At 39.7% G+C, this 16365-nt stretch overlaps 2 protein-coding genes across 3 annotated transcripts in view; one reads left to right on the top strand and one right to left on the bottom strand.

Annotated features, from left to right (window-relative positions):
* Positions 1-16365, top strand: part of klhl22 (kelch-like family member 22) — a 279020-nt gene that overhangs the window by 170562 nt on the left and 92093 nt on the right. The window lies entirely within an intron of this gene.
* ankrd39 (ankyrin repeat domain 39) lies at positions 12184-15666 on the bottom strand. Of its 2 annotated transcripts, none has more exons than XM_083553571.1 (5): positions 15152-15666; positions 14898-15084; positions 14711-14814; positions 13987-14190; positions 12184-13810 (listed from the first exon to the last, which is right to left on the bottom strand). In XM_083553571.1, exons 2-5 carry the CDS (start codon positions 14986-14988, stop codon positions 13661-13663), a joined length of 549 nt encoding a protein of 182 aa, XP_083409697.1. In that variant the 5' UTR covers positions 14989-15084; positions 15152-15666; the 3' UTR covers positions 12184-13660. The 2 variants fall into 2 exon arrangements, with proteins under 2 accessions (XP_083409697.1, XP_083409696.1); XM_083553570.1 differs by having other exon boundaries at positions 14898-15008; positions 15328-15666.

Genomic DNA, 16365 nt, shown 5'->3' with positions numbered 1-16365 from the left:
GTTATCTCTTTCTATCATATGTGTCATAGATTAGGGCCTTTCTCAGACATAAGATCAAAACAGAATGCATGCTAATGCTATAGCTTATTTGCAATAGTTTATAAACTGATTAGAACGAATGCACGATTTAGCTAATAGCATGCTAGTTTGTATTTTTGTTCGTAAACTAGCCCTTTTGTTTTTATTTATTTTAGATATTAAAGAAATCTACATAATGACATGAGTTGGGTGAAGTGCATCGAAATTCTGATTATGCTAGCTAACTTTCAAAAGATTAGGGACATTGTTTTATCATATATTTTTTGCTGCCTCTTGGTTTTTTTAACAACACTTACAGTAAGCTAGCACACCTAGATAAAAGACACAAAGAATGTCAGCAAACAATAAATCTAACCACACCTATAGGCTTTAAAGTCTGCAACGCTAGCTAGCATTAATAATAATACAGACTAGCATGCACAGGAATAGCTTGCTGTCAGGATGTGAACGATTTGGAAAGAAATATGCAACGTTCCTATGAAATACTGTCTCTCTCTCTGTGTGTGTGTGTGTGTGTGTGTGTGTGTGTGTGTGTGTGTGTGTGTGTGTGTGTGTATTTTCCAGTTCCAGAGAGTATTTGGTAATGTTATGCAAGTGTGCAAAAGACTGTGAAAGTTTTTTTCTGCTTGGGTTTATTTTTATTTATTCAATAAATCAGATGACACATTAACACGCACAAGGAAAAGCAAATGCAGTCCATTACACCACACAAAACACACATGCAGCAGCACCTGTGTTTCTTTCAACACCATTTACTAAAGCTTGGCTTTGTCTTTTCATTTCCCTCTTTCTTCTTTCTCTCTGTTTTTGTCAGTTAGACAACAATGTGTGGTTTTCCATTCGTAATCCTTTCTCGTGCCAAACGCAGTCATCTTTCTTTTATTGATGTCTGAACCCAAGAATGTAGGCGAGGCTCATCAAAACCTGTATGTGCCCCACAGTATTATTATCTACATGCTAAGAGGCCACTAGCATATCAATTCGTGTTCGTCTCGTTCCCTCGTTCTTGTCTTTCCTTTTCATGTTCTTCCATTTTCTGTCCTTTTTTTCTTTTCAGAGTCCTATGAGGGCTATTTTTGGTTAATATACTACAGTGTGTAAAGGCATGTCACTCAGGTGCATTCCTGTCATGTCTGAACAGGTTCCAGTAGCACATTATATTTATACGGTGCCGTGCGTAGGCCCCAAGTTTCAATGGTGCTTTCAACAAGCCCACGTCAACAGACCCACATGACTCGGAAGCTAGCTGTCTTACCTGCATCACCCCGTGGGGATGCTTTTACAGAGGTACAGAGTGTGAAGAGGGCAAATTTTTGTTTAAAAAAATCACTAGTGTTTGAAAATATCTGTTTATTCAGCGAGGTGAGTACATTTGTAAACTAATATCATGTTTTAAGGAGGTACAGGGAAATCACCGGATTTCTGTCTGTGTTTATGTGTCTATGTGGGTTTCTTCCAAGTTCTTAGGTTTCCTCCAGTATCCTGCTGGTAGAACAGCCCTTGAGGATAAATAAGTCAGGGGGAATTATTTGAGATGAACCAAACCTGCTGCAGCAACCCATGCAGATGCTTTTACATAGGTTTTACAGAGCAGATGTAAAAAAAAAAAATTTTTTTATAAAAACAAAATTATATATATATATATATATATATATATATATATATATATATATATATATATATATATATATATATATATATATATATAATTTTGTTTTTATTAAAAAATTTTCGAGTCATGTGGGTCTGTTGACGTGGGCTTGTTGAAAGCACCATTGAAACTTGGGGCCTACGCACGGCACCGTATATATATATATATATTGTGTGGGTGTGTGTGGTGCATATAATTAATGCACCATGTCTTGTACAATGGCAAGTCAACATTGACTCACTGGGGCCACTCATTAGGAGCAATTTGTCTCTAAATAAGAGTTTTTAGGGGGTGCAGGAAAATCACTGGGATTTTATTCTGTCTATGTGGCTTTCCTCCAGGCTCACGGGTTCCCTCCAGAATCATGCTGGTAGTTCAATCATCTAAAACAGCCTTACATATAAGTAGGAGGGTAGTGAAGATAAGTAAATCCAGTAATTTCCTACATCTTTAGGACCTCTCTCTTAGAAAAAGAAAAAAAAATAATCCCATCAGGGTATCCACTAAGCTGTCTTAGATCACATAATCACAAAATAATAACTTCTTTTTACAATTAATCCGTAAGAGCTCATGACTGAAGGTTTGTCAAATATAAACCTAAAGCATTTTTTCCACCAAACAGTAACAGGGAACCAACCAGACCCATGATTGTCATATAGCTCTGTTTTCGTCCCCTCACTGTAGATGACTAATGACAGGCAAAGGTAGTAAAATATTACTTGAAATTCAAAAAAGCTACTTTCAAATAACTAAACGAGGCATATCTCATTTGACATGAAAATATGAGTGCTGCTGCTCTACAACCTCCCCCCTCTCTCCCTGATAGTGAACCACTAGACTCAGTGAATCTGTTCAATGCCAGAGTGCATACACTCAAACCAATAATCAATCTTTAGAGAAAACTAAAGAAAACTTTCACTAAATCATGCAATCACCTGACAAAACCTAAATACAGACAATTACAAAGTGGTTCAGCCTGCCACTTGTGTGTTTTAGTTGGATTTACAATTAAAATGCTATCTAGGAAATTATGTCCATTACTTTCGGTACCTGTTTGTACCCCCACCTATTAGAACACTGAAATCCTGTTGTACTGAATTACCTTTATTTAATTTTTTATATACATCCTTTGTCTGTTCAGAAACATTGCACGTCTCATAAATCATCAGGATGACAAAAGACCTTAAATCAGAAAGTGATTTAATTATTTCTCCTACTCTTCCCCTCTCTTCCTTCTCTACCTATCTTACCTTCCAGCACCAATGAACCGGTGGCTGTGGAATAGCATTACGTAATGCAGGACGGCTCTTGTGCTGTGTCTTGGCTCTTTGAAGGGCGACTTCTGGAGTGCTCACTTACCAAATTAAGCTTGCATCAAAGAAAAGACAAAAGAAAAAGAGAGAGTAACAAGCCAGATGAGCAGATATCCACATTAAAGGGCTTGTAAATGTGAAATAGTGCATGTGTATTAGGTTGTAGCACTCCAGTTGTTGATATTGATATTATTGGCGGTATAACTGTGTCACTTTGTTATTATATTATACTGTTGAAATCGCAGATCCAATTGGTCAGCAGTTAAAGATTGTTTATATAGTAACAGAATATTCACACCAGACATCCAATAAAAATGTATAAAATGTAACTTGTAACTTGAAAATACTTGAAAAAGTGGAGACATGGCCTAGTCTACCCAGGAGTCTACCTCTACGGTTTTCAATCGTCTCCTACAAGGTGCGAATCCACACGGAAACGTCATGAACAAAATTTAAAGACGACAAACCCATTATTCCCATGAATCGATGGGCAACAAATAGGAAACCACAAGTCTATGGGTTCCAGGGGAAGTATGGTTGCAAAGCGGAAGGGCGGAAGGGCATTAACAGAAGCGACCTCTACTCCCTGCATCAAAAGACTGCATTGAGGGATGGCTTTCAATGGATCACAGCAATGGAGACAAACCCTAATCCTACCCGGACTCAGAACCAGGTCTTTCATAGCTCAATAGCACTGGGTTCAACACGGATTTGAGGTGGCCATAACGCTGTAGTTGATGGTGTTGTTTAAACAGTTAAAATATATACATGAAATCCACTTAGAGATTAAAGAGTCTTTTGAAAGAGCTATTTAATTTCTCTGCTTGTCTCTTTTAATAGCCTGACAAGAAATTATAGCTTACAGAATCCAGGGGTTGTGTTGGGAATATGCTTACACTTAATTGTCAGTTTATTATACTAGATTAGCAAAGCTGATAAACAGTTTTGCATAATTCTAGTAATTGATAAACTGCCAATTCAGCATGTTTTAGGCATTTCTTAGATAGAGATGAGAAACAGATACCTGTAATAGAAGCAGTTTCACTCACCTTAACCACCTGGCATTGAACTATTGATCTTTTATATTTATATTTGTCTTTAAGATCTGTGTAGGTTATAATAATAAGAATACAATAAGAATGCAATAAGAATACATACAACCCAGAGCAGTGATCGGAGGGGTCCAAGGACTTTTTTTGTTGTTGCAGAAAATGCCTTCTCTACTCTTCAACACCAAACAGATCACAAATGAGCGTATTTTTTTTGTTTTATAACAGTTAAAATAACACTGTAAAATGAAATCTAATTGGCTAATGGCGGCCATGATACTGTAGTTTGTGGTGTTTTTTAAATAACCAATATACAGGTAGTCCCCGATTCGCCTTACGATCTTACGACGCCTACGTTTATACATTACGGATATGATATATACATATATACAGATATATATTGCTCTGTTTTGCTAAAATATGTACTGTAATTTGTTCCATTTTAACACATTACAGTATGCCACCTTAATTGATCACCATTTTTGAGACTACTGGGTAGGCTAGGCCATGTCTCGACTTACAATTTTTAAGTTACTCCATCATAAGTTGGGGACTATATATGAAACCCACTTAGAGATCAGCCCCAGTGAGGCAATGCACCAAATATCAGTTAGACTGTTGTTTTTAGAAACATTGATTTCTACCTGGTTCTTCATGAACAATCACATAAACTTGCCTGGAACATGCTTTTCAAGGTTGGTCAGCCAGTCTTCCACAACATTAAACGTAATCCAAATCGGAAAAAAGTAAACTGTGTCATTCGAATGGGGGTGTGTTGTAAGAGGAATAAATACCCCAGGATATGTGTGTGCTCTTAAACAAAAACAATCCACTTGTAGGTGGAGGGAGGCATCATACTGTCCTGTTGATTATGGTTGATTATTTTCTTTTTATAGCATGCCCTCGAGTGTGTTATTGCATAGTGGGTTGTACTTAATCTTCTTCGGTTTGCAACATACTGTATAATGCACTGCTTCACTGTCTGCCCTGTGACCACTGATTATATTACTCCGGAGTACTATCACTTACTCGGTCTCTTGTGTTTAGATAGAGTGACTCTCCATCTTTATGTGTGGGTGGATGTGTTTTAGTTTTGGCACCCTCGGTTTCTTCCTACACCCATCTTGTAATTACCTTTGCTGAAAACTTCATTAGCCAGTTATATAAAAGCGCAGATGTAATTAAATAAACATTATAAGTAGACCTGCAAGTGCACATATGTATGCCCTTAAAATAAAAGCCCTAAAGACCCAGTCAATGCAACATCTGCTGTAAGTTATGATTTAGTTGAAAAACAGCCGAACAATGGATTTCCTGGGCCTGTCACATAAAATGCTTTTCCGTTTTCAGAAAATACAAACTAGATGGTTACTATGGCTCAAGCTCCCTACTCTGTGTGATCTGGCAGTGGTATTAGGGCTGAGCTAGCTCTGGCACCGGTAAATATCCTGTCCCGTTCGTGAGCCTGACCAACAAACCTTGCTCTGTGCTCCGTCTTTTTTTGCTCCGACTACCAGTGACCGCAGTCACGTCTCAAAAAAGGGATTTCAGGGGCCGTCTCCAAAACCAAACCGTCTGTTTTCTGAGAGCTTTGGTGAAGCTGAGGTTCATTATGAAGGAAGTGGATTGTGGAGAGTTTTTCCAAATAAATCGTATTTAACCCTACAGAATTTGCATTCCTGCGTCTGTGGTATTTTTCTGTCTGTGTTGCTGTGGTGGTGGTTGATCTCAATGACTTTGCTTTAAATAAAAGTGTCTTTCGAAAGAGCTCATGGGATTGATTTCTCCATTCTTAACATAGCAAAGGATCGCTCTTGTAACAGCCCGATTGTTTTTTGGGGTGAGAAATTATAGCTGACAGAAACTAGGGAATGTGTTGGAGATGCGTTTACATTCAGCTGTCAGTTTATAATACTATATTGGCAAGGCTGATAAACAGTTTTGTATCAGTCTAGTAATGAATAAATTGCCAATTCAGCATGTTTTAGGCATTTCTCAGACAGAGATGAGAAAAAGATACCTCTGGTAGAAGCATTTTAAGAAAGTTTTAGAAAGAAGCAGAAAAAAATGGTCAAGCGTAAAAGAATTGAGCGAGTTGACAAGGGCCAAATTGTGACGGCTAGACGACACAGAGGTCAGAGAATCTCCAAAACTGTAGCTCTGTTTGAATAACTTGAACAAGCCCCATCCCACGAGGATTGATTTCCATGTCAACCTGTGTAAAAAAATTTGCAGTTCAGACATAAAATTTTGTCAAACAACAACAAAATAAGACCATAGCAGTAGTTCAGAGAAGTGCGGTTTGAATGTTCTGCAAATTTGATTGATTTTAGTAAGCAGGAAAATTTTTTTTTTTTATGGACATTGCACATGAAAAAACTTTTCACATTTTGGAAAAAAAAAAAGAGTAGCACCTCTTTTACCTCAAGGAGATTGATTAAATGATTATAATTTTTTTTACAAAGTAAAAGGAACTCATTTTGCACGATGGCACCACTTTCCTTTTTACAGATGGAAATCTCATAATCAAGAAAACAGACAAAGCCTTCTTGTGGCAAACTGCAATCCATTTTTTGTTCCTATTCCAGAATCTTCCAGAAACAAAGAAAGGAAAAAAAAAAAACCTGGCTCTGTTCCTGGATGACAAGGAAACCTTCGTTCCTGGATCTTTTAACTGAGGCTGCTTTTAAAGCAAGCTGCCAGAGCTATTTACCACTTCAAAGAGCAAGATACGCTCTCATTTAAACACACACACACACACACACACACACACGCAAAAAAATTATAATAAACAGGCCCCTTTTCCCTTTTTAGTTCTCTCCTTACTTTACTTCAGACGTACATGGGGTTTTTATTAGTGACTTTCTGGCAAAATCTGTGCAGCAGAAATTCTCTCCAAGTGCCGTTCCTCGCATCAGGCAAGCGGCCATATTTCTGCTCTAATGCTGCTGGTGCCATCTGAAACGAATCAGCTAGGCCGCTGTTGCATATTAAGCTGCAGGGATATGATGGCATATAGGCAGGAAGGCGCACACACAAACACACGCACACACATATGCACACACACGCACACACTTAGACTCAGACAGGAAGCAATGCCTGGTGCCTGCATTTCCCATGACCCACCTGTAATGCGATTAACTAGGAAGACATCTGTGTTTGGCTCGTCATCAAGTTAAAGCGCTGCAGAACGAACAGCTCATGGGATACAAGGGTTTTACCAAACGCAGAACACTGACTTCTTTTTTTTTTTTTTTTTTTCCTTCGGCCTCTCGTGTACAAATCTACACTCATCCAAAAGCGCACTCCAAATACTCTTCCCCACCCTGGGTATTGCGTAGCGTCAGCTGCAATAAGCTCCAGATGGAAGCTGGATTTACTCCAGGCAATGCAGTCAATGTGGTGAAGAAAGATCCACACACATACTCTCTCTCTCACACACAAACGCACACACACATATTCTCTGTTAACACAAACGAGAGCAGGATGCACTGTTAGTATAATTATACCCTATGAGACAGGAATTCTGAATCAATGTAAACTTTGCAAAGGGAAGCGTATTCATATTTCATCTGGATGTGTTTGTCCAGGACTGATGTGTTTGACGTTAGAAAGAAATAGCAATAAACCACAACCTCCTCCTCTGCGGCTTCAAATCACCTCCTCTGATTTCCGGTTGTGAGCTGAAAGCACGAGTGTTAAACCTGTTGATTTTGTCACCTATAATGGAACAGGTAAGCGGAACATCCGCCCTGCGCCACAACCCTGAATGCCGTATAGTGTAATGTCCTGAACTGCGGTCAGCTCTTGGGGTAAAACCTCATCCAGAAATGGTAGTGCTGCAAAAAAAGGAGATCTTTCATGAAAATTCAGAGCATTTAGAAAAATATATTATGACCTTCTTTGTATCACTAAGGGGTGTGCTGTAAAGTCAAATAATCATTGGCATGGATGTGAAGTGCAATGTGATGCGAATGACTGTTACTGATTATTTTTTTTGTATTTTTGTATTTTTGCTTGCTTTATTGGCAGTAATTAAAAATGTTTGGTTTGTTAAACATTATCAGAATTTATCCATTTGTACAATTTGTGCCAAAAATTGTGACAGACATGTGCATGTTCTTTTTGTTTCTACGCAACAAACGAAGTAATTTCATGATATTATGATCTTTGACCGTACAAATACACACTATTGCCTGAATGACAGTTTACTTTTCAAATTTGTTATATTAAACTACACTGTTTACATGCTGTCTTCTGCACATCTTGACTGCTGCTGTATTTTTGCACTACATTGTGTTCTTATATTCACTCCCGGGTATAGTTTTTACAGTTCACAGTACTGTATAACCAAGTATACGGTAGGTTTACTGGTCGGCGCTGTCTTGGTTTTGTGTCTTGTCTTGTGTTGTCTGTCTGTACTGTTTTTTTGTCTGCACTGTTTGCACCAGGTTGCACTTGATGCACTTTATGTAGCTTGTGTTGTGTTGTTGCTTTATGTTATTGTTTAGTGTAGCACCAGGGTTCTGGAGGAATGTTGTCTCGTTTTTACTGTGTACTGTCTACCACTGTGTATAGTAGAAATGACAATAAAAGACTCTTGACATTGTGGGGAGTGGAAGCTTAGCATTTAAAAGGTTTTGGACTTTGGATCCGAAGTTCAATTCCCAGCCACACAAGGCAACACAACCCCTGGGCCCCTGAGCAAGGCCCTTAACCCCAAAGCTGCTCATTTGTATGAATGAGATAAAATGTAAGTCACTCTGGATAAAAGCGTCTGACAAATGTTGTGAATGTAAATATAAATGTACACACTCTAAACATCCAAACATTCAGCGGAGATACTTTGCCATACCTCTTGTATAACTTACCAAAGGTGTTGTTTACTAGTTAGAGAATTCTATTCTATTCTATTCTCTTTACTTCTGACAGCTACTTGGCCCTGAATATACAAAATGCATCATAAACAGTTAAAGATTATCTTCACCATGTTATCATTTATAGTTTTTCTGTCATTTCAAGTATCTACCATAAGTGCTAATGTATTACTATGGAATTAATAACAATGTAGATGTGCAAACATTACAGAATAAAAAGAATCATCATCTTCTGACCAGTCAGATGCAAGCATTTAAATGTTTTGTGGTAGATTTGTTTTACTGGTTGGTATGTTTCAAGTCTTCTTGAGGCTATATGATGCGTTTTTTATTCTCAGGAGAATGTGACCGGTCAGAGGGAGGAAAAAAAATAATTATATACATACCCTGAATGTCCAAATATAACACGTAAACTATAATCTGAGGTAACATTTGTAATCAGGTCTGCAAGTGTTGCCATATTTATTCCGGACGCGTCCGGTGAGGCAGACTTATACAGGGTGAGCAGTGTGTGTGTGTGTGTGTGTGTGTGTGTGTGTGGTGAGCGCTGATGCTTACTTTGGGTAAAAGCCAGAGGTGGAAAAAAAGCTCCTGTGGTGTGGTGTGAAGCAAGAAAAAGTGGCGCGATGTTTTTGTCTCTTTAATAGCACCACAATTTTCTTTTTTACCACTTTGCCGGATTTTAATGCGACAACTATTCAAAAATAGCAGCACAATAATGCGGAGTAGGAAGAACAAAGTGAGGGTGAAGCAAAAAAACTCTTTCCACTCAATCTTTATTGGCTATTCGTGTTCTTTCGCCAATAAAGTCGCGACTGGAGTTTTAAGAGATCTTTTGTACTTTCAGTTCTTTGGTCTTGAAGTCATTGTAATGTGCAAACACGTCATGTGTCGTGTCCGAAATGATTTTCTGCTAGTTCTGCTAGTTCTAAATTTGTGGATAGCACTTAAATTGATTCACATTTGGGCTTTTCGACACTTGTACGCAACAAGTAAAGTGCATAACCTGCTGTTTCCCATGGGAAAGTAGTGGCTTCCCAGAATCAGCCCAGTATGCTGTTCCTGCAAAAACAATTAGCTGAATGACCGGTGGGGTGTTCGTCTCTGCCAGAAGTGTGTACTACTAAGGGACTTAACAGACTACAGGCCTTGCTATTGCGCAACACACACACACACACACACACACACACACACACACACACACACACACACACACACACACACAATGAAAATCAACAGAGGACATGACAGGACTGTAGAAGTATCGGCTTAGAAAAATTGGCTCTGTTTTATTCAACCATTTCTTGAATTGCTGTAATATTTGTGTGGCTGTCTAACAGATTCGTTGCAGACCTACTCTAAATTCGAGGTCTGTTCACGGTCCGAACTACTTTCTGCTTTTCCTCACTTTCGTTCGGTGTTGTGAGAAGATGCAAGAGGGCCAAAACTACTCATTTATTCTCAGCAACTACTGCTTCCATGGTGGTCTTGGTGGATCTAAAGCCTATCCTGGGAACAAAGAGTGCTAGGTGGAGACAGGTGGTTGGTGGTTTGACCAATCTACAGTAGTACCTACCAGCATGTTTTCGGATGTTGGAAGAAAACCGGAGATCCCAAAGGAAACCCAAATGGACAGTGAGAAAACAAGTGATAATCCACAGGATCAATCAGGGTCTAGGTCAGCTTTCAGGACTCTGGGGCTGTCAAGACATTGGTCAAATGCTACCTCACTATGCTGATTGTTTTACAGCATGGGGTGTTAGAGTAACATGTAAGCAGCATAACCCTGTACAGTTTCAGCACTACAAGAGTCAGAAAAACATGCTTTATCCCGATAACCGCTCTCTGCAAACGTTGCTGTGATACCTTATTCAGAGACAGGTTACTGCAAGTCAGCCTGTGCTGGGGGTTGATAGGGCTTTCATAGAAATTCTTCATGAACCAGTGCATAAACCAGAAGGACACCTGTATAGAACTTATCAAAAAGACCTCAGTATGCTGCCCAAGTCCCTTTTCACTTGCAGGAGTTTAAGAAGGTATTTGAGCAGTCTCTAAACAGGATATCTAAAGCAATGTACATCTGGACCATGTTCTTTGGTGACAGGAATTCTTGAATGTTGTTACTACTGTCAAAGACACTGAGGGTATAATTGGCAATACGGTAGTGTAGGGGGTACAAGGGTCTGTTCTTGGAGTCCGGTTGCTATTCAAGAGTGCGTGTGGAGGCTAATGTTCTCCTTGCTGCTGTCCTGGGATCCAGGGTGCACTTCCCAGATATACCATGACCAGAATATTGAGTTTCCTACACACGAATAAAGCAGTGTACTTTTCAAAAACGCATTCTATATTAGGTCGTATCAGAAAGTTTCAAGTGTAATTTTGTGACACGCCAACAAAGGACAGCACAAGGCTGCATGCACAAGCACAGGGTGCACTGATCTTCATAAGTCAGTTTGCCAAAAGACATCCTCCTGTGTACATCGGAAGCTGTGCAACTGGTGCTAATCTGAACACCAGGTACGCACCCTGTCATCGAGCTCTCCTCAACATGCAGAGATTCTCGCCGGAAACAACACAATGTCACTTCCGGCCCCACCCTACTCGGCAGATTTGGATGCTGCGGACTTAACCCGGTGCCCAAAGATAAAGATCCAGCTCAAAGGTCACAGTTTAGATTCAGCACGAAGCGAAGAATTGATTACAGGACACATTCCAGAAGTGGCAGAAACGCTGGGGAAGTCTCAAAACTTTTTGATACCACCTTATATAATGAAACTGCAAATGCAATGTTCACAAATAAGCATTGCATTTTAACTCACCATGCTGATACTAGGCCCGGTTCTACTTTATATTCATGGTCTGCCTTCTCACAAGTTCACCGAATTCATTGTCGTGCTCTGTTGAGTTGTTTAGAGTTCTGCGTGCTGACCTGTGCTCAATGCGTAAACATAATGCACCCTCTGTCAAAATCGATGACGTAACAAGATAGATGGGTTAAAGGGGAAGGCAATGGCTTTGAATGGCTGCTTTTAGAAACTCAATAAGTTGGAGAAAATAGATCGAACTAAAACTCGACTGAGAGATCCATGGATAAAAACAATCTTAACCGATCTAAATTTGATTTATTTATTGCAATCTGATACCTGAGCAGTCCTTGCAGAATCCTGCATTATTTAATTTAAAACCACGACAGGGTTTAGAAATTGCAGTTTCAATAATGTAATAATGTACAAAATGTGTGCAGAGAACAAAAATGCGCTTTACTTTTTTATTTGGATGGATCAATCAACATTGCGAGTCTTTTCCCCTTGAATTCAGTATAAGGAGATGTGCATATATGCAGCTGTATATGTTAGGACTTGATCACAGTGATGGTTTAGATGATTCATGATGAGGCAGAACAGAAGAAACTGAACAAAAAAGCCATGGCGTGGTCACTGATGCCATCTGCTGGCAGCTCGAACATTGTGACATTGTATTGACTTGTAATCGAGTCACATTTGGTCTGGGTTTAACACCCATCATAATCATATGAACATTTCAGCTGCTGTGAAACATAATTCACATGAGACCTTCTTCCTGTTTATTGCACGTTCGATCACCTGGATCAGCAGAAAATTAGAATGTGATGAGGATGAGTTTTGAGGAGGAGGGCAGAGAGGAATAAGGGCAGGGATGGGATTTAGGATCGGAATGGGAATAAGGATAAAAGAAGTAATAATGGACATGAAGTTGAATAGAGGATGGGGATGTGACTGCAGTTTAGGATGCGGCTATCGATGAGGATGAAGATGGCGTAAGGATCCTGTCAGTAAGTGGAACGGGAAGGAAAAAGCAGATGAGGGTGGGAATGTCAATAGAGATGATTCAATGAGAACAAATTTAGCATGGTGTTGAATTGGAAATGAAGATGAGGATGTTGGTGAGAATGAGGCTGTGTGGATGATGAAGATGAAGATAAGGATGTTGGTAAGAATAAGGCTGTGTGGAGGATGAAGATGAAGATGAGGATGTTGGTAAGAATGAGGCTGTGTGGATGATGAAGATGAGAATGTTGGTGATAATGAGGTTGTGTGGATGATGAAGATGAAGATGTTGGTGAGAATGAGGCTGTGTGGATGATGAAGATGAAGACGATGATGTTGGTGAGAATGAGGCTGTGTGGATGATGAAGATAAGAATGTTGGTGATAATGAGGTTGTGTGGGTAATGAAGATGAAGATGTTGGTGATAATAAGGCTGTGTGGATGATGAAGATGAGAATGTTGGTGAGAATTAGGCTGTGTGGATGATGAAGATGAAAATGTTGGTGAGAATTAGGCTGTGTGGATGATGAAGATGAAAATGTTGGTGAGAATTAGGCTGTGTGGATGATGAAGATGAAAATGTTGGTGAGAATTAGGCTGTGTGGATGATGAAGATGAAAATGTTGGTGAGAATTAGGCTGTGTGGATGATGAAGATGAAGACGAGGATGTTGGTAAGAATAAGGATGTGTGGATGACGAAGATGAAGACGAGGATGTTGGTGAGGATGGGGCTGTGTGGATTATGAAGATGAGGGTGTTGGTGAGCATGAGGCTGTGTGGATGATGAAGATGAAGATGGGGATGAGAAAATAAATGGCAATGAGGGTATAGATGAGTTTGGGGGTGTTGATGAAAATAAATAAGGGTTGCCGAAATCTGAAATGTCCTGAGATTCATGGCTCCTTTGAGGAACGTTGATGAAGATCATTCAGGAGGATTCAGTAACTCTAAGAAGGTCTTGTGGTCCGGACTGAGATCTAGAGGTAAGCGGGATTTTTTGTCCTTTATGGTTCTCAGGATGGGAGAACTGCTCACTAGCAATGTACACGTTTCCAGATGTCCCTGCTCAGCAGCCTGTGCACAAGTCACACACACAAACACACACACACACACACACACACACACACACACACACACACACACAAATAGTTTAACCGCCTGTACAATATACATCAGCATAACTTTTGTGGAAACATCTGCTTATATATCAGTACAATGAATCCCTACCATAGTCATCGCTAATGTTCTACCTTATGCAGAGGTGTTGAGCCATCGTCATCGGTCAATCGGGGATCAGCTCTGTGCTCCAGCAGCAGTTTGATGATGCTGATGTGGCCACAGTAGGCGGCTCTGTGGAGAGCGGTGGCGCCACCGTGTGTCTGAGAATTGGCATAGGCACCATAATCCAGAAGAAGCTCACACACCTGCTGGTGAGCTGCTCGACTGGCGTAGTGCTGCAACACAAATCAGATGCCCTCATGCCACACAAGTGTTCAAGGTGGACTAGTTCTCATTCGGTCATATCATTTCACATAATCCCCAGTCTGAACCAGGGTTGCGAAAGTGAGGAAAATGTCTGGTAAATTTCCAGGAACATTCTAGGTTTTGGAGGAATGCACAGTGCATGTGAATGATGAATGTGCAGGGTAGGAAATTCAACTGAAAATTCATTCAATCTGGTTGTTTTAACCAAAATGATCCGGCAAGATGTTTATTATTTCAACCACATTTTACACTGTAGGTTTCCTGTTCTAGGCCAACCTGCAATAATTCTCATATATATTCCCATTAATTCCCTTGGGAAGTTTCCAGTCTTGAAAATTTCATTTGCAACCCTAATCTAAATATCAGCTAAACAGGGAATGATATGTTTCCCAATGTGGAATGAGATGAAGCCAAGAAAAGCATCCATTAATAGCATCTTGGATTTACTGCATAATAAGCGGGGAGATACAAAATGAAGATAATGCTGACCAAAGCGGTGAATCCAGCCTGGTCCTTCGTGTTTGGATCGGTTCCTTTTTTTAAAAAGGCCCTGACCCGTTCCAAATTACCGTCCAATGCTGCTGACCATATGCCTGTAAAAAAAGAGTGCACGTCAATGTGTGGTGATGTAGCAAACCAGAACGTAGTGTAAACACCACGAGAGGATTCAAATCACCTCTTTCGAAGTCCATCTCATCTAGAGTTTGATGGACGCTCAGGGTCGAGTGGTGAGCGCTGCAGGTGCACTGACTTCCATGGGAGTCCATGCTGATATCTGGTTAAAGCTCTGGGTTCGTTTAGGACATGTGGGGGATGAAGGGATTCAGTTATGAGACATACAGAATATGAATAAAACGTGTTTTCTTTTTCTTGTGGTTATTTTTGATTTCGCTTTGCAAATGTACACACTGAAAGTTGTGTAAAATTTACATCACTATAGTCAAAAAGGGGACAAATGGGGCGTGGTCTATGTGTGCCAGCTGTCAATCACGAGGCCACGCCCCATTTAGCCACTCCCCCTCCAGGCAAGTAGGAAGTAAATAAAGTAATAAAGTTGGTAAGACAGACATTTTTGTCTAGAAACGGGAAGAAAATGATTCAGTTACCTCTCATATACAAAAGTATAATTTAGTCACCGCGCTCAATATTTATATATTTATTTATTTACGCTAGCGAGAACTAGCTAGTCGACTTGACCCGCACGTGCACAAGCTCCAGCAGTCGTTGGCATGGCTCCCGGTTCACTTCAGCAGCGGTTTTGTGCCTAATTACTATTAACTAAACCCATTTATAAATCTGGAAATCAGTCAGAATTATTCTTAATTCTGCTGCCAGGAGCTTATATTTATAAAATAAAAATACGGGCTAAAATTTACATTCGGAAAAAAAAACGTCCATGTGTTGACGCAAGTCAAGGAAGGGGTTCAATCCAGTTGACTGGATGCGCCCTTCGTCAGTGCACTACTTAGGGAGAAATCTAAGCGGTTGTGCGGACTTGGTAGTGCACTAGATATGATGTATCGAAGGCGTTTGGAATGGAGCCTCGGTTATAGTAGAAATCATGGCTGATTTGTATAACGCGTGTAAGGCAAAGTAAAAGTTTTCATCATATCAATATAATAATATATTTTAGTATGTGTGTGTATATATATATATATATATATATATATATATATATATATATATATATATATATATACACCCACTATTGAAAAAAGTATTGGGACACTTTTTCTGCCATATGTGGTTCTTCACCAAACTGTTACCACAATGTTGGAGGCACACAATTTGTATTAAACGTTGTTGGATGCAGTATAATAAAATTTTGCATTCACTTGAACTTGGAAACCCAAACCTGTTCCAGCATGGCAATGTTCCTGTGCACAAAGCCAGCTCCATGAAAGATATTTACATAGTTTGGAGAGGAAGTTCTTGAGTGGATTGCTATAGAGCTCTGATATCATGAATGGGAACACTGACATGCCTGGCTTCCTCACCTACATTAGTACCTTTATGCTGAACCCAAAAGGATAAAGCTTTTAAGCAAGTTTGAGGGGGAAAATTAGGAAATAATGGTCATTTGCCTCTTTTAGATTTTGTAGCTTTCACAGTGTGACCAGAGGTTCCAAGATGGGCATACCTTT

This window comes from Silurus aristotelis, assembly GCF_946808225.1.
Source record: "Silurus aristotelis genome assembly, chromosome: 11".
Lineage (NCBI taxonomy): Eukaryota > Metazoa > Chordata > Actinopteri > Siluriformes > Siluridae > Silurus > Silurus aristotelis.
The sequence above is the reverse complement of the archived record's forward strand: the minus strand, read 5'-3'. Positions and strand labels throughout refer to the sequence as shown.